This window comes from Neoarius graeffei, chromosome 11 (genome assembly GCF_027579695.1).
Source record: "Neoarius graeffei isolate fNeoGra1 chromosome 11, fNeoGra1.pri, whole genome shotgun sequence".
NCBI lineage: Eukaryota > Metazoa > Chordata > Actinopteri > Siluriformes > Ariidae > Neoarius > Neoarius graeffei.
Genome location: NC_083579.1, coordinates 57,705,912 through 57,724,966, shown reverse-complemented (window position 1 = coordinate 57,724,966; position 19,055 = coordinate 57,705,912). Strand labels below are relative to the sequence as shown.

At 41.9% G+C, this 19,055-nt stretch overlaps 1 protein-coding gene across 1 annotated transcript; it reads left to right on the top strand.

Moving 5' to 3' along the window:
- The first annotated feature begins 335 nt into the window (after positions 1–335).
- On the top strand, positions 336–17,804 carry si:ch211-168d23.3 (BRD4-interacting chromatin-remodeling complex-associated protein). The gene is made up of 12 exons (XM_060934338.1): positions 336–376; positions 512–554; positions 860–925; positions 1,160–2,641; positions 2,741–2,965; positions 3,067–3,526; positions 3,621–3,716; positions 3,868–3,928; positions 4,105–4,253; positions 4,453–4,547; positions 6,342–6,444; positions 17,164–17,804. The coding sequence occupies exons 1-12, from the start codon at positions 336–338 to the stop codon at positions 17,802–17,804; spliced, it is 3,462 nt and encodes a 1,153-aa protein (XP_060790321.1).
- The last annotated feature ends 1,251 nt before the right edge of the window (positions 17,805–19,055 follow it).

The window sequence follows — 19,055 nt, the reverse complement described above, 5'->3', positions numbered from 1 at the left end:
TGTTTGCACGACACTGTTGATGGGGATGCCATACAGATTCATGTCAAAAATCCCGAACTATCCCTTTAACCTAGGTGTATGTAAACCTTTGGCCTGCAGTTGTAGCTAGCTGGTTGGAAATGTTAATGCTCCAACAAGTATGTGCAGTGATTGTTGCTTATGCTGGCACATACCGGTATAAACCAGCTGCACAATGAATATTGGTTTGCTGTAACAGGACCGAAATATAGATATTCCTCCAAATGTATTCTACATCACAGAAGTTGTCACATGATGATGTTTGTAACAGTTGTTTTATGCTACCTCACTTGTATCTTTCATGTGCCTCAGTTGAAATGGAGGATGAAGATGGCACATGTTTACTTGATGTGTTGTGGTAAGTTCTATCAGTCTGTCCTTGCTCAGAGATTATGAGAATTGTTATCAAGCTTCGACCACTGGTCACAAAGGAAACGTAAAGTCATTTGCTCTTTGTCTTAGATGTTTCATGGATTTGTTTTTGTCTTACTAGTGACCCACAAGCCCTGAATGACTTCCTTCATGGGACAAAAGAGGTTCACTATATCTTCTTCTATATCCTCACGCAATACAAACTGTAACTGAAGTATACATTAAATAAGTAGTGTCGTTCTACATGTTACATCATTTAGAATCAAATTATTAATCTTGTAAAAAGCGTGATCATATAGATTATTAAACATTAATTAAACAGTATTGAATAATCACACGTAATAGTAAGAGTCAACCATTCTAAACTATGTTTGTAAACTGTCTGTGTTTGTACATGGGAGAGAAATTTTGGAGACTTCTGAAAGCCCTCCCTACAATTTCTCATCTTCTCCCCTATCTTTTCAAGCAGCTGCTAAGTGGAGACCTGCTCATTAATTCTTCCTCTGGGGAGCCGTCCCTGTTCACAGACACACCGGTAAGTCTGGGCCTCTGTCCCTAATGACGCAATAGTAGATGGAGAAGATTTTATCTCTACTTTAGATCACCATCACCTGCACGTCTCCCTATTTTTCTAAATTCACCAGCTGTTAATTTGGACATTACTGTTAATGACAGTGGTCTGATGGTTTTAAGAGTTGGCTTCTATTTTCTCTCTCTGATAGATCTGCATTTCTCAACTCACTAATTGTTCTTTCTTTTCTCTCTCCAGAGCCCTGTCTCTTTGTTGGCAGATGATGCTGGTTCTCATGACACAACTATATCAGGCTGTGTGGATCTCTCCTTTCTGGATGAGGCCTTGCTGGCCTCACCATCAGGAGGAGAGGATTCTGAAGAGGTATGCGAACCTCCACAAGGTGAGGCAGAAGTGCCACAGCAACAGGAAAAGGAGGAGGAGACATGTGACATCCTACAACAGAGTCTCCAAGAGGCTGACATCACTGAGCACACACTTGCTTTAGAGGCAGGTCTTGCCCAGTCTAGTGATGCGCTCTCTCTCTACCCATCTGGTGTACCCCCACCTTCACCTCCATATATGTCTAAACCACTGAGCATCTCTGGGGTTACAACATTGCCCAGGGACACACAAGTTGCAGTGGAGCCTCCTCAGCCATCCCTGTTAGCTGTAGGACCAGGTTGCCCTTCACTCAAACCTGTACCACCCCAATTAATGGGGCTGCTACCTGGAAACGTATTTCCTGCACCTCCCACACCTGACACATCCTTCTGCCTGAGTCGTGCACAGAATTCCAACATGATCATCCACAAAACCCTACCAGGCCTTGCACTGAGCCCTGCTGTTAGGACAACAGCACCCCCAGAGATTATATTGCAAAGGACCCCTCTGCCCATCCAACCCAAGCTACCAGTCAACATCCAGCCTAGATTGGTGCAGATAAGTCCAAAACCATCAGAGCAGAAATCATCTCCAGGACTTGCCTTCATCCCTCCAGCTGCATCACAAAATATCCTGTTGTCTTCTCCTGTGGGCCCCAGGCAGCCTCTGCCATCACAGTCTACAACCACACTCAACAAGCCTGTGAGCCTCCAGCTAGTCAACCAGGGAGGCTCAATTGTCATTCAGCCCCAGAGTTTCTTTCAGGGCCAAAGCCACTTTATATTGCCTAGTCAAGGCTCTGTAAACCAGTCTTCAAGTGTCTCTAGGCCACTGCTCAGCACGACACACAATCACATGCCAAGCGCAGCCCCTCTGGCAGGACAGATTGTTGATGGCTCACAGATTGTAACAGTACGCCCCAGGCAACTGAATTTTAGCCCCATGTTTACCACTCCAACTGGGCAGCTCACACTCAGACAGGGGGCTGTCCTGTCTGGACCCTTGCAGCTTCAGTCAGCGCCTCCTACTGTCTTCCAGATGCCGGCACAGCTAGCAGGGACCTACTCTGCTCATGCACAGGGACAGCATGGCGGTGTTGTCCACACTCCGGCCTTAGGGAAGCAGATCACCTTGATCAACACTCCTGGTGTGCTTGCCCCTGATATGACTGCCATATCAATAGTGAATGGGCCATCCGTGGTGCAAAGCTTGCCCTTTATGTCCCAGGCACAGAGATCTATGGCAGCAGGCCCTGAGGAGCAGCTAAGTCTTCCACAGACCCCAGTACTTCTATTGCCTGAGAGAACCGCAGCAGATAAAAATGCAACAAATGAACAGCTGCAGAGTATCTTACAAGTAAGTTCATTTTTGTTGTGGTTTATCAAGTAGCTCATAAAATACCAAGCCTGAGTATGATTATACAATATTTACCTTTTCTTTGTTTACCCGTTCTAGCAAGGCACACTGTCTCCTCCAGCTTCAGTGCAAGCCGCTGTAGCCAAAATGCAAACACAGCCTTCCCCAGCCATTACTCTTTTGCAGGCAGCACCAGAGAGCACCAGTTCCCCTGAGCCTGTCGCATTATTGTCCAAACACCTAATTACACACCCCCAAAAGCAGCAAGTTATTGAAGGAGGCCATACACCACCAAATCAAGCATTCATACACCATTCCCTACAGGTAAATCAAGCTGTTAGTGTAATGAGGCTTTATTATGGGTATATTTTGAATATGCATGGATTTAAAACTGGTATAAATATTTTCAGTGCATGTCCTCACAGGAAGCACTTAATCTTTCTGCCTCTGCTGAGTCCTTGGACAACCACATCTCTCCTGCAGCTAGTGAGACAGAGTCATCACCCATGGTACTGGCTGTGTGCACTTCATCTGAGGTTCTCTCTGTGCTGTCAGAATGTGGAGGCATCCCCACTCCAGTGCATTCTGGGTCAGAGCATGGTGACATGTTACTCTCGCCACCCATAACCCAGTGTTCTGGAAGTACTCCCTCGACTATGTTTCCTACACCCCCACTTTCAGACAGACAACCCTCCTCAACATTTCTGGTTCTCAGTGCCAAAATGCAGGGGCAAGAAGAATCCATATTGTCCAGGAGTCAATCTTCAACTCCGGAAAAGATGTGCATTTCTGAGCAGCAGCTTTTACCCATCCCAGTATCTACTGGCCTCAATGGAGCCCTGGAATCTGGCCTTAATGAAGCCCAGCAGCCCATGCAACGCAGCAGTAAGTGTGACTGACTTGTACAAGACTACTCTTGCATGCAACTGCAGCTAGCAAGATAGATCGTTATAACAGCTTCTCTTTTGGTTCACATCAGAACTCGGAGTTCCTGGTGTAGTGGATGATGAAGAAATAGTCTCGCTGGATCTGCAGCAGAGTTCTGATGGCCACACCACACTTCAGGTGAAAATGCATGATCTTCATATGGCTTGTTAATTACTGGGGACATATCTGGTAAATTTAAATGGTAATGAACAGTGTATGATGTACTATATTTACAAATGTATTTTAAAAATAATGAAATCCGAAGCAGTCCAAGTGATTCATACACATCCTGCTGCTTTAGGTGCCCTGTGTCAGCGTGAAGGCAAGAGAAAGACTCACACCAGCAATGCGGCACCAGAGGTCAACAGATGTTCTTAGTATCCTTAGTACTGAGGACATAAATTAATGAAAACTCCTTGCATTTTGTATCAAGATTTATTTTACCTCATGAAAACTGTTCATTAAGTCAAAGTTGCATAGCAAATATTCTAACTTGCTTAATAAATCGCTCATGCATGCGTGTGTGCAATTCACAGGTTCAAGCAGCAGCTTTGTTCAGACTATGACGCTGTTCTTAATCCAAATACTTGCACTCGGTTTGCTTCACTAGAAGATGCCATGAGACACCTGTTGCCCTATCATACCTGCTCCAGAGCCTTACCCAGCCAAGCTGATCTGCTGACAGGTTAGACTGAAGCCAAGCATGCAATCATAAACCTCCAACCTTGCACCTATAGCTTATAATTACTCAACCTGACTGAACTGGGTTGCACAGGAATGTAGTTTCTTGCCATTCTATCTACGTAGCAGGCAAAATATACTGAAGTGGTTTTGAAATGTGTATCGCATGCCCCCTTTTGAACTTGTCTTACGTTTTTGTGTAGTGGATAAGCAGTTTGAGAATGTATCAGGGCTGCTGCTGAAATGTACTACAGACATGCTAAACAAATACAGGCAGCTCTTACTGGCAGAGTCTCAGGTGAGTCAGCACATCCCCCATGTTTTTTTCTCCTTTTAATGAAATGTGCTTACCTCCCTGTCTGGAATTTTTCAGCATGTTAAATAATTACTGCACCAGCAAAAACTCAAACCAGGATTTTCTAGAGCCATTAATCATTGAGGATCATATTGTTGCCCTGTGATGACCTGGCGACTTGTCCAGGGTGTACCCCGCCTTTCGCCCGTAGTCAGCTGGAATAGGGTCCAGCTTGCTTGCGACCCTATAGGACAGGATAAAGCGGCTAGAGATAATGTGATGAGATGAGATCATATTGTTCACAGCCATGCAAAACTCTGGCTCTAGTTGCAGGAAGTACAGGACTGGTAAACACAGTTCTGTACTTCCATATGTGGACACCAGACCATGAGCTCCATAAAGACATGGTGTACTAAGGTTGGCGTGGAAGAAATCAAGTGACCTGCACACAATCCTGACCTCAACCCCACTGAACACCACCATGATGAATCGGAATGCACGCTCACTCACTCACGTGTCAGACCTCCTCACCCGGCATCCGTGCCCATGTTCACGAATGCTCTTGTAGCAAATCTCCAAAGCCATGTTTCAAAATCTAGAGGAAACCCTTCCCAGACGAACAGAGGCTGTTATAGCAGCAAAGGGTGAACCAACTTTGGAATTGAATGTTCAACAAGCACATTCAGGTCATGATGGTCAGATCATAAATATTTGGACATTGACAGTTATAGCTGTCTATTGTATACTGGAGTACTGAAAGTATTTCCAGATATTTATAGGTGAACAATGTAAGAATTACTGCGCTTTTTAAGACAAAGAAGTAAACTCTGCTTTTTAATGTTCTGCAATGGCCAGGCCAATCACATGACCTGAATCCAACTGAGCAGGCATTTCAGTTTGCTGAAGACAAAACACCCCAAGAACAAGCAGGAACCGATAGCTGTATTAAAAGTATGGGGACATGGAGGCAAAAAATGATAAACTTTTGTGAGATCTTGCGATGTTCAGTAAACTTGTGACGAGTATCCCCTTGCTCCAAGTATTCGCTTCAGATTTCTCTCACTTATGTGAAAACTGGGCCTACTGATTTAATGTATTTATATTTTAGGCCAATCACAAAATAAAATTCTATGAAAGTTATGCAAGATCTTGCACAGCTTTTTATTTCGGTCAAAGCAGGTCAGTTTGGTATTTATACACCTCCTATATTTATATATATCTATCTATATATATGCATCTCTAAAGTAGAGTTTATGCAAGTTTAAAAATTTTTCTCCTCTTGTTTTACCAGCACAAGCTGTAGTATATTCAAACTTGCTCTGCATTATCAGCATTTATGGTATCCAGACTGTATGACCCAATCACATCACCTCGAGTTTATGCACCGAGGTCACTGTATGTACACATCACTGCTGTTATGCCTCAGCGTTAGCATTCAGCTCTAATGCTGCAAAAACACAATCCATTTTCTAAATGTTTTTGTTTTCTCTTATATTTAAGGACAATCCCAAAATTCCGTAAACCTGTGCACTAGTGTGTGTACCCTTTATTGCTGTGGTTTCCATGTTGCCAAACTAACCCAGAAATATATTTACCTAAATGGAAAAACTTTGAGCGTGTTCAGAATTTTTCCCAGGATCTCCCAAAAATACCCCCCGCCTTCTTCATATTAAAAAAGACCTGACTGTATATAGGAAATAAAGGACTACACTTAGGGAAATGCTTGGAACCAGAAATAAGTAATTAAGGCATTTTGTTGTGAATCAGTGTAACCACTCTCATAATTAATCTGTGCAGCAAGAAAGTCCTTCAGCAGAGATGGTGATGTTAGAACGGTTATTCCTGCAGTCTGAGCGACTCTTACTGGGGGAGGAGAGACGCAGAGCAAGAGGGGATCCAGGTGAGTTCTTGCTCTTTTGAGGAGTGCAGTTAATTCTAATGCTTCGGCAAAAATATCTTTTCCTAGGATTTTTGGCCAGGGCAGATAGAGCTGTTAACTATGGGGCGTGCAAAATAATTTGATAATTCTAAATTGAAGAGTCAGAAATGCGATACAATTCTGACTCCGAAGCAATTGGATATCAATAATGAATAGTGAACTTACTGTAATGCATCATGAATATATTCATAGATACATTTTTAACAGCGTTATACAGTGCCTAGTACAAGTCTAAAAGGCTTATAAGTTATTTACATAGATTGGTATTGTACATTATGAAGTCATATAACTACTTTATGTCAGGTTATCTAAAACATTGTAATATTTGTCCATGAGAACATAACACAGGCTGTGGTATAGTACTCTGTACTTGGGGTTATACAGTGGTGCTTGAAAGTTTGTGAACCCTTTAGAATTCTCTATATTTCTGCATAAATATGACCTAAAGCATTGTCAGATTTTCACACAAGTCCTAAAAGTAGATAAAGAGAATCCAGTTAAACAAATGAGACAAAAATATTATACTTGGTCATTTATTTATTGAGGAAAATGATCCAATATTACATATCTGTGAGTGGCAAAAGTATGTGAACCTCTAGGATTAGCAGTTAATTTGAAGGTGAAATTAGAGTCAGGTGTTTTCAAATCAATGGGATGACAAGGTGTGAGTGGGCACCCTGTTTTATTTAAAGAACAGGGATCTATCAAAGTCTGATCTTCACAACACATGTTTGTGGAAGCGTATCATGGCATGAACAAAGGAGATTTCTGAGGGCCTCAGAAAAAGCGTTGTTGATGCTCATCAAGCTGGAAAAGGTTACAACACCATCTCTAAAGAGTTCGGACTCCACCAATCCACAGTCAGACAGATTGTGTACAAATGGAGGAAATTCAAGACCATTGTTACCCTCCCCAGGAGTGGTCAACCAACAAAGATCACTCCAAGAACAAAGCGTATAACAGTCGGCGAGGTCACAAAGGACCCCAGGGTAACTTCTAAGCAACTGAAGGCCTCTCTCACATTGGCTAACGTTAATGTTCATGAGTCCACCATCAGCAGAACACTGAACAGCAATGGTGTGCATGGCAGGGTTGCAAGGAGAAAGCCACTGCTCTCCAAAAAGAACATTGCTGCTCATCTGCAGTTTGCTAAAGATCACGTGGACAAGCCATAAGGCTATTGGAAAAATGTTTTGTGGACGGATGAGACCAAAATAGAACTTTTTGGTTTAAATGAGAAGCGTTATGTTTGGAGAAAGGAAAACACTGCATTCCAGCATAAGAACCTTATCCCATTTGTGAAACATGGTGGTGATAGTATCATGGTTTGGGCCTGTTTTGCTGCATCTGGGCCAGGATGGCTTGCCTTCATTGATGGAACAATGAATTCTGATTTATACCAGTGAATTCTAAAGGAAAATGTCAGGACATCTGTCTATGAACTGAATCTCAAGAGAAGGTGCGTCATGCAGCAAGACAACGACCCTAAGCACACAAGTCATTCTACCAAAGAATGGTTAAAGAAGAATAAAGTTAATGTTTTGAAATGGCCAAGTCAAAGTCCTGACCTTAATCCAATCGAAATGTTGTGGAAGGACCTGAAGCGAGCAGTTCATGTGAGGAAACCCACCAACATCCCAGAGTTGAAGCTGTTCTGTATGGAGGAATGGGCTAAAATTCCTCCAAGCCGGTGTGCAGGACTGATCAACAGTTACCGGAAACATTTAGTTGCAGTTATTGCTGCACAAGGGGGTCACACCAGATACTGAATGCAAAGGTTCACATACTTTTGCCACTCACAGATATGTAATATTGGATTGTTTTCTTCATTAAATAAATGACCAAGTATAATATTTTTTGTCTTGTTTGTTTAACTGGGTTCTCTTTACCTACTTTTAGGACTTGTGTGAAAATCTGATGTTTTAAGTCATATTTATGCAGAAATATAGAAAATTCTAAAGGGTTCACAAACTTTCAAGCACCACTGTAAGTAAGGAATAAAACATGACTGCGTTTATAAGAAACTGAGTCAACAGGGTCGTGTGGTGCATCACCACCTGAAGTTGATGACCAAGATATGCCGTTATGCAAACATTTTCATTCTTCTTCTACTATAGGAATTTGTCAATGATTCATGTTTATTAAAGAACCTTATAGCTAGATATGTGAAACTTGTATAGAAACTAGCTCCTGTCTTCACCTACAGCCTCACACTTTTCTCCCTTTCAAACTTAACACAGCTTGTCATATCACGGAGAAACCAGAAGACTTTACTGTAATTTGGGGGGGAGGGAGTGGTGTACTTTAACAAAAAAAAAAAAAAAAGGGAAACTCGGGTATTTTTTTAACTGGAGTTCTATTTTCTCATCTTTTTGGGTCCAAATGTCGACTAGGGACAAAAATCAGTCAAGTACCGAGTTAGAATGCTGGAACCTGCAACCACAAAATGGCTTTAAAAAAAAAAAAAAAAAAGCCCAACAACATGGAAAGGATCCCTACAGAGATAGGCCTGTGTCCATTTACCTTAGGCCAAGTTTACATTAGACCATATCTGTCTCGTTTTCTTCGCGGATGCACTGTCCGTTTACATTAAAACGCCTGGAAACGGGAATCCGCCAGCGTCCACGTATTCAATCCAGATCGTGTCTGATCCAGTGCTGTGTAAACATTGAGAATACGCGGATACGCTGTGCTGAGCTCTAGCTGGCGTCGTCATTGGACAATGTCACTGTGACATCCACCTTCCTGATTCGCTGGCGTTGGTCATGTGACGCGACTGCTGAAAAACGGCGCGGACTTCCGCCTTGTATCACCTTTCATTAAAGAGTATAAAAGTATGAAAATACTGCAAATACTGATGCAAATACTGCCCATTGTGTAGTTATGATTGTCTTTAGGCTTGCCATCCTTCCACTTGCAAGTGGTAAGTGACTTGCGCACAGCGGCTCAGTCCCGAATCACTGCTCGTGCACTACACTCGCGCGCTCTGTGAGCTGCGCAGGGCCGGAGTGCGCACCCTCCAGAGGGCACTCGCTGTTCAGGGCGGAGTGATTTGGAGCACAGCCGCTGAGGAGGAAGCGATGAGCCGCACTGACACATTTCAACTTGCGTGCCGAATTAGTCATGTGATTAGCGTATCCGTGTATTGGCGTTGCTGTGTGCACGCGAATCGTGTATTGGCGTTGCTGTGTGCACGCTAATCGTTTTTAAAAACGTTAATCTGATGATCCGCTGATACGGTCTAATGTAAACCCCACCTTAATAACTAAAGAAACTGGAGAAAGTGATGGTTCTTCCAGTCTCTGATGCAGGCCCCCCATTAAGTGCCTGTAGTCAAGGACTGTTGTCTGGGGGGACTGTTTTCTGACCTTTACTAAAAGGACATCATGTAGAATTAGAGAAGACATCTATTTCCAAAAGTAAATGCCCCAAAATTAACCAGATTACGACAATATGGAGGTGCCATTTGAATTAGATTGCCGTCCCCATTTATTTAAGTCAGAGTATACAGTGCCTTGCAAAAGTATTCATCCCCCTTGGTATTTGTCCTGTTTTGTTGCATTACAAGCTGGAATTAAAATGGATTTTGGGGGGATTAGCACTACTTGATTTACACAACATGGCTACCACTTTAAAGGTGCACTTTTTTATTGTGACAATTAAGATGAAAAAACAGAAATCTGGAGTGTGCATAAGTATTCACCCCCTTTCGTATGAAACCCCTAAATAAGAGCTGGTCCAACCAATTCACTTCACAAGTCACATAATTAGTTGATTAAGATCCACCTGTGCACAATCAAAGTGTCACATGATGTCTGTATAAATTAACCTGGTCTGGAAGGACCCTGACCCTGCAACACTACTAAGCAAACATGAAAACCAAGGAGCGCTCCAAACAGGTCAGAGACAAAGTTGTGGAGAAGTATAGATCAGGGTTGGGTTATAAAAAAAATCCCAAACTTTGACTATCCCAGGGAGCACCATTAAATCCATTATAGCAAAATGGAAAGAACCACTACAAACCTGACAAAAGAAGGCTGCCCACCAAAACTCAGACCAGGCAAGGAGGGCATTAATCAGAGATGCAACAAAGACACCAACGATAACGCTGAACTGCAAAGATCCACAGTGGAGATGGGAGTATCTGTCCATAGGACCACTTTAAGCCACACACTCCACAGAGTGGGGCTTTATGGAAGAGTGGCCAGAAAAAAAAAAGTCATTGCTTAAAAATAAATAAATATATATTAAAAAAAAAAAAAATCACGTTTGGCGTTTGCCCAGCAGCATGTGGCAGACTCCCCAAACACACAGATGATTCTCTGGTCAAATGAGACAAAATTTGAACTTTTTGGCCATCGTGGGAAACGCCATGTGTGGCGCAAAATCAACACCCTAAGAACACCATCCCTACAATGAAGCATGGTGGTGGCAGCATCATGCTGTGGGGATGTTTTTCATCTGCAGGGACAGGAAAGCTGATCAGGACTGAAGGAAAGATGGATGGCATTAAATATAGGGCAATTCTGGAGGAAAACCTGCTTGAGTCAGCTAGAGGTTTGAGACTGGGCCGAAGGTTCACGCTCCAGCAGGACAATGACTCTAAACTTGCTGCTAAAGCTACACTGGAGTGGTTTAAAGGGAAACATTTAAATGTCTTAGAATGGCCTAGTCAAAGCCCAGACCTCAATCCAACTGAGAATCTGTGGCAGAACTTGAAGATTGCTGTACATCAATGCAACCCATCTAACTTGAAGGAGCTGGAGCAGTTTTGCCTTGAGGAATGGGCAAAAATCCCAGTGGCTAGATGTGCCAAGCTTATAGAGAGAGACCCTAAGAGACTTGCAGCTGTAATTGTAGCAAAAGGTGGCTCTGTAAAGTATTGCATAATACTTATGCACACTCCAGATTTTTGTTTTTTTTCATCTTGTCACAATTTTAAAAAAAAAAGTGCACCTTTAAAGTGTCTGAAGATTCTCAATCATCCAGGTCATAGTAAACTGTGGGTGGTAGAAATGGGCAACTGGACTTGCTTGAAGATTCTTGAAAAGAATCTTCAAGCAAGTCCAGTTGCCCATTTCTACCACCTACAGTTCACCTTTAAAGTGGTAGCCATGTTGTGTAAATCAAATGGTACTAATCCCCCCCCCCAAAAAAAAAAAAATCCATTTTAATTCCAGCTTGTAATGCGACAAAACAGGACAAACACCAAGGGGGACGAATACTTTTGCAAGACACTGTACATCCCCATGTGATAATTGACTACAGGCACTGAATGGGATGCTACATCAGAGACCACCTAAACCAACACCAAGTCAAGTCCAGGACCAGACCAGTGTATGTGAAGGGCAGTATGGAAGGCAGACAGCCAGTAATAGCAACAAAAAATTCAAATTAGCAAGGAGTCACGTTATTGGCTGCTTTTGAAGCAGGAAATTTTAAAATCACAGTAATAGCGTTAAATAAATCAGACAGTGCACATGCAATTTAGTGAGCGATATCCCTGCAGTTGTGGTCTTGAGTCCTCTACATCTGAGACAGAGACAATACGGAGTAAAATTTGGTTGATTCTGAGAAGACCGAGACCTGTAAAAAGAGGGCTCAAGAGACCGAGGTCAAGTACTACAATGCTAGAGAAAGGTAAAAACAATCGTTTTCTATAGTTTTTTTTTTTTTTTTAAAGAGTTATTGAAGTAAACAGACACTGGTGCATCTCTGTAGGGATCCTTTCCATATTCTCAGACACTTATAACATTCTGAGCCTGTCAGTGGCAAAAACAAGTGGTTTACTTTACATTGATGCGGATGTTTGCCCCATGGGATTACATCGTAGGTATAACTTTTGTGGTTGCCGGTTATAACATTTAAACTCGACTAATTTCAGTCTCCCCCCAGGTAAAAATTTGGACCTAAAAAGATGGAAAAATATGGCCTCAAGTTAAAAACAAATACCAGAGTTTCCCTGTGAATAACACCTTGAAAAAAAATCTTAATTATTCCTTGTCCACCACAAACAATTTTTAGTAACAGCCTTTTCCCACTTCCACCATGCATCCCTGTGAGCAGTTAAAGAAATCATAATATATTACAAGGAGTTACGTCATGAATGTTGTGCATTTAAAAGTTAGTTTATAGAAGAGATTTAATATGATGAATATAAATGAAACAAGTTCTTTCCTGTTATCACTTGCGTTATAGCCAGTCATTTCCTCAGCAGCATCTCTTCTCGCGCTCAAAAAACTGCATAGTGTCCTTTTATTGAGAAACTGGGAAAAGCATGGCACGTCAAGAAGACAATCCCATTCGAGGAAAGGAGCTTGAGCATTTCAAGCCACAGACACCCAGAACTCGTTCCATAAAATGTTAAAATGTCTCCTAACAAAAAAACCAAACACCACAACAATTATACATTTTTTTCTTTGATGCACATTTTCCAGCTGTTTATTAGATTATATCCAGCTTCTGCCATACAAGAGCCTGTGAATGAGCTGCTACTATAGAAACAAATCATGTTACAACCCCACTTCCAAAAAGTTGGGATGCTGTATAAACTGGAAATAAAAACACAATGTGATACTTTGCAAATAATGGAAACCCTATATTTCATTGAAAAGAACACAAAGTCAATATCAAATGTTGAAATTTTATTTTTTTTAAATATGCACTCATTTTGAATTTGATGTCAGCAACATGTTTCAAAAAAGTTGGGACGGGGCGTGTTTACCACTGTGTTGCATCACGTCTACTTTTAATGACGCACACTAAACGTTTGGGAACTGAGGAGACCAGTTACTGTAGTTTTGAAAGAGAAACGTTGTCCTATTCTTGCCCGATATACAGTTTCAGTTGCTCAACAGTTCAGAGTCTCCTTCGTCATATTTTGCACTTCATAATGCACCAAATGTTTTAAATGGGAGACAGGTCTGGACTGCAGGCAGGCCAGTTTAACACCCAGACTCTTATTACAGAGCCATGCAGATTTAATATGTGCAGAAAGCGGTTTGGCATTGTCTTGCTGAAAGAAGGAAGGCCTTCCCTGAAGATTTTGTCTGGATGGCAGCATATTGCTCTGAAACATGTATACAGTGGTATGCAAAAGTTTGGGCACCCCTGGTCAAAACTGCTGTGAACAGTTAAGCAAGTTGAAGATGAAACGATCGTCAAAAGGCATAAAGTTAAAGATGACTCATTCCCTTTATATTTTAAGCAAAAACAAGTTTATTTTCATCTTTTACATTTTCAAAATGACAAAAGGAAAAGGGCCCGAAGCAAAAGTTTGGGCACCCTGCATGGTTAGTACCTAGTAACACCCCCTTTGGCAAGTATCACAGCTTGTAAACACTTTTTGTAGCCAGCTAATAATCTTTCAGTTCTTACCTGGGGGATTTTCACACATTCGTCCTTGCAAAAGGCTTCCAGTTCTACAAATTTCCTAGGCTGTCTTGCATGCACTGCTCTTTTGAGATCTATCCACAGATTTTCAATGATGTTTAGGTCAGGGGACTGTGAGGGCCACGGCAAAACCTTCAGCTTGTGCCTCTTGAGGTATTCCATTGTAGATTTTGAGGTGTGTTTTGGATCATCGTCTTATTGTAGGACCCGTCCTCTTTTTAACTTCAACTTTTTTTTACAGATGGTGTGATGTTTGCTTCCAGAATTTGCTGGTATTTATTCGAATCCATGCTTCCCTCGACCAGTGAAATGTGCCCTGTGCCACTGGCTGCAACACAACCCCAAAACATGATTGATCCGCACCTATGCTTCAGAGTTGGAGAGGTGTTCTTTTCCTGGAATTTGGCACCCTTTTTTCTCTCCAAACATACCTTTGTACATTGTGGCCAAAAAGTTCTATTGTGATTTCATCAGTCCACAGGACTTGTTTCCAAAATGCATCAGGCTTATTTAGATGTTCATTTGCAAACTTCAGACGCTGAATTTTGTGGCTAGGATGCAGGAACGGTTTTCTTCTGATGACTCTTCCATGAAGGTCATATTTGTTCAGGTGTCGCTGCATAGTAGAACAGTGCACCACCACTCCAGGGTCTGCTAAATCTTTCTGAAGGTCTTTTGCAGTCAAACAGGGGTTTTTATTTGCCTTTCTAGCAATCCAATGAGCAGTCCTTTCAGAAAGTTTTCTTCATCTTCCAGACCTCACCTTGATCTCCACTGTTTCTGTTAACTGCCATTTCTTAATAACATTACAATCTGAGGAAACAGCTACCTGAAAACACTTTGCTGCGTTCTTGTAGCCTTCTTCTGCTTTGTGAGCATCAATTATTTTATTATTCAGAATGTGAGGGAGTTGCTTAGAGGAGCCCATGGCTGTTGATTTTAGGGACAAGTTTGAGGAGTCAGAGAATTTGTACAGCTTTGAAATCTGCATCATCTGACCTTTCCTAACGAAGAATTTGAACAAGCCACAGCTCAATAAGCTAATTAAGGTCTGGAACCTTGGTAAAAGTTACCTGAGAACTCAATTGTATTGGGGTGCCCAAACTTTCGCATGGTGTTCCTTTTCTTTTTTCACTCTCCAATTGTACAAAACAAACAAACAAACAAAAAAAAACAAAATCTTACAGAAAATGCTGAAATGTGTTGTCTTTACCTTTATGCCTTTTGGTGATCAGTTCATCTTCTGCTCACTTAACTATTCACAGTAACATTTTCAGTAAGGGTGCCCAAACCTTTGCATGCCACTGTATATCATTCAGCATTAATGATACCATCCCAGATGTACAAGTTACCCATGTCATGTGCACTAATGCACCCTCATACCATCACAGATGCTGGCTTTTAAACTATGCACTGATAAGCCGGATGGTCCCTCTCCTCTTTAGCTTGGAAGATGTGGCGTCCATGATTTCTAAAGATAATTTTTACTTCTGATTTGTCAGACTTCGGGACAATTTTCCACTTTGCCTCAGTCTATCATAAAAGAGCTCAGGCCCAGAGAAGGTGGCGGCGTTTCTGGATATTGTTTATATCTGGCTTTACCTCACATTTGTGGATGCAGTGATGTTTTCACAGACGATGGTTTTCTGAAGTGTTCCTGAGCCCCTACAGTAATTTCTACTACAGACACGTGTCTGCTTTTAATGCAGTGTCACCTGAAGATCACAGGCATCCAATGTCAGTTTTCAGCCTTGTCTCTTGCATACAGAGATTTCTCCAGATTCTCTGAATCTCCTAAGGATATTATGTACCATAGATGATGTGATCCCCAAATTCTTTGCAGTTTTATACTGAGGAAAGTTATTCTTAAATTGTTGCACTATTTGCCCACGCAGTATTTCACAGAGCAGTGAACCCCTCCCCATCTTTACTTCTGAGAGACTCCGCCTCTCTAGGATGCTCTTTTTATACCCAATCATCTTAGGCTACATTTACATTAGACCGTATCTGTCTCGTTTTCTTCGCGGATGCACTGTCCATTTACATTAAACCACCTGGAAAAGCCGGGAAACGGGAATCCGCCAGCGTCCACGTATTCAATCTAGATCGTATCTGGTCCAGTGCTGTGTAAACATTGAGATACGCGAATACGCTGTGCTGAGCTCTAGCTGGCGTCCTCATTGGACAACGTCACTGTGACATCCACCTTCCTGATTCACTGGCGTTGGTCATGTGACGCGACTGCTGAAAAACGGCGCGGACTTCCGCCTTGTATCACCTTTCATTAGAGTATAAAAGTATGAAAATACTGCAAATACTGATGCAAATACTGCCCATTATGTAGTTATGATTGTCTTTAGGCTTGCCATCCTTCCACTTGCAAGTAGTAAGTGATATGCGCTGGGATCTCACACACAGCGGCTCAGTCCCGAATCGTGGCTTGTTCACTTCACTCGCGCGCTGTGTGAGCTGCGCAGGGCCGGAGTGCGCACCCTCCAGAGGGCACTCACTGTTCAGGGCGGAGTGATTTGGAGCGCAGGATGCCTGCGGAGCCGAGCGTATCCGTGTATTGGTGTTGCTGTGTGCACGGCTAACAGTTTTAGTGTAAATGCGAATCGTTTTAAGAACGTTAATCTGATGATCCGCTGATTCGACGTAATGTAAACGTAGCCTTAGTGACCTGTTGCCAATTAACCAAATTAGGTTGTTTTTTTTTTAAAGCATTACACAACTTTTTCAGTCTTTTTTTGCCCATGCTCCAACTTTTCTGAAACATGTTACGGACATCGAATTCAAAATGAGCATATTCACTTAAAAAAAAAAAAAATTCTCAGTTTGAAAATTTAATAGGTTTTGTATGATTTTCAATGAAATGTAAGGTTTCCGTGATTTGCAAATTATTGCATTGTTTTATTTACAGTTTACACATCAAGTTTTTTGGAACTGGGGTTGTAGAACTAGCACCCAAACATAAAACTCATGTTCCAGCCAGAACTACTGTCTGAGCTGTGGCATTATATAAAAATTAATACTCATTTTCTGACCAATCAGATTTGAGAATTCAAATACACTGTGATGTACTTTTAAAAAGGTATAGAGCCAAAAGTGTAAATTAAATTTCACTTCATAATATCTTCTACAGCACTGGAGGTGTTCTTTACCAGCAAAATAATCACAAATCTTTCACATAATACAATCATGACTGGATTCATGGAAACTACTTAATAAATGACAGTTAAGGCAAATTGGAGTTTGGTGAAATGTAACCATATGTGACTCATTTAACAGAGTCCTTCTTGATGTCCTTGCGTAAAGCATCATGGCACCGTGGCATGCTGCCTCCACGCCACCCTAATGCCTCAGCAAGTCCCCCGTCACCCCCTGCATGGGCGCTACACTCAGACAGACCCCCAGGTCTTAAAACGTATTGCTCGAGGAGCAGGGGGGCGCTGCGCCTTACCATCAAGCATGAGTCAGGATCACGCAAAGTCATCCACAACTCTGCCTGCGATGAGCCACACACTCCCACTGGACATAAACGCACCTTAGACGGGCAGCTAATTAAGAGAGGAGGGAATGAAGAGGAGCAACAGGAAATACTGTTCAGTCCTACACAGACGAGCTCAGAGCAGAAACAAGCAGTGGATAGTGTGAGCATGAACAAGACAGCCTGCACCAAGTCAGAGCACAAATCTGAAAGCACGGAGGGGTCATTTCCAGATGCGCAACCCCCAGAGCTTAAAAGAACCAAGCTGGATGTTGCAGACGGGTTGGGGGATGAAGGTGGTCTGAGTGAGCACCTGCAGAGTGCTATAGACAGCATCCTGGAGCTTCAGCGGCTTCAGGGACCAGCAGCTTGTCTGAAACCCAAACTGCAGCCCTGCACACTGGAGCAGAGCATCAGCTGTATGTTGGAGGGAGAAATGTAAGAGACAGAATGAGAATTTGCGAGACAAAAACAAGTGCCACTTTCACCCTACAGCTGAGTATAACAAAACGCCGACATCCACAAGAGATGCTAAATTCTTAATTTACTCCTTCCCACTCTAAAAGGGGCTCCGTATTGGTATAAGAAAAGGACCTGATGTAAAGCTGATTAATTATATAAAATGAGTAGACTGGGAGACCTGATGTGAATAAACTGAGTGGGGCACCTGGTTTTTCCCCCCCTCCAAGATGCACCACAGTAATTTTTTAATGTTGGATTTAGTGTTAAGTAAGGAAGCTTCCAATGTGCTTGATTTGTGCCAACATTGACAATGTTGTCAGTTGCATTTGCCGAGTGCCTGTGTGTATTATTGTCTTTTCTGAATGTATGTCTGTGTGTTTGTGTGACAAGTACGATAATTCATGTGCGAAGGGGAAGAGTTTGCTTGGTTATATAGATATACTACAGTCTAAGAAAGTTTGTACACTACAAGTGTATAGTATATGGATACTGATGTCCATTTCAGCTTGTTTATCCCCAAAGAGAACACACACACACACACACACACACACACACACACACACGCACACACTTCATTCTGAAAAATCACCAGCAAAACCTATTACTGCATTCAAGAGATTTTCTTAAAAACAAAAAAAAAAGGTCTCCACTTCATATTTGCATCAGTGACTATTGAAAGCAAGACGTTCTACTCCAGCTACAAATTAGCAGGCGTTATTTTTTTCCTGCAGTAATCTGTGATGCATCTTACCGTTTATCAAGGAGACGAAATGCTCTAAGAGATGTTCTAAAATACAAGCAATAATGAGCAGTTGGTCTTGAATACGTGGTCGTGCCTCAGTCCAACTTCCAGTCGCTTTTGCTTTCTGTATCGTGATTTCCCAGCCGTTCACATTGCCTGCATTCTAGCATTACAAGAACACTCTTAAAAATTACAGCAATATCAACAGATCACTGGATAACCGATGCAAATTAAATCAGGATACAAAAAGGTATTTTATTTCACGTTTTAAAATTAGCTCTCGTCCATAAAATCACTTAAAAGTTAACACTGCATCCAGAAGTACAAATATAATGGTGATTACGTTTGACTTTTCTTGACAATCTCAAAACTTTTGTTAGCGCTGTATGTCACACAATATAAAAAAAAACATTTTAAGATGAAGCAGTAGGTCCTCGTCAGCAAAAATTCAGGATATACGGAATATAGATGTAGAATTATGGATGCTAT

Bases quoted from the DNA above. Each gene is read 5' to 3' on its own strand.
- si:ch211-168d23.3 (XM_060934338.1), top strand. From the start codon at position 336: ATGGAGGATGAAGATGGCACATGTTTACTTGATGTGTTGTG. The intron at 2,966-3,066 runs GTAAATCAAGCT...ATGTCCTCACAG, and splicing joins TCATACACCATTCCCTACAG to GAAGCACTTAATCTTTCTGC. The intron at 3,929-4,104 runs GTCAACAGATGT...TGCAATTCACAG, and splicing joins CCAGCAATGCGGCACCAGAG to GTTCAAGCAGCAGCTTTGTT.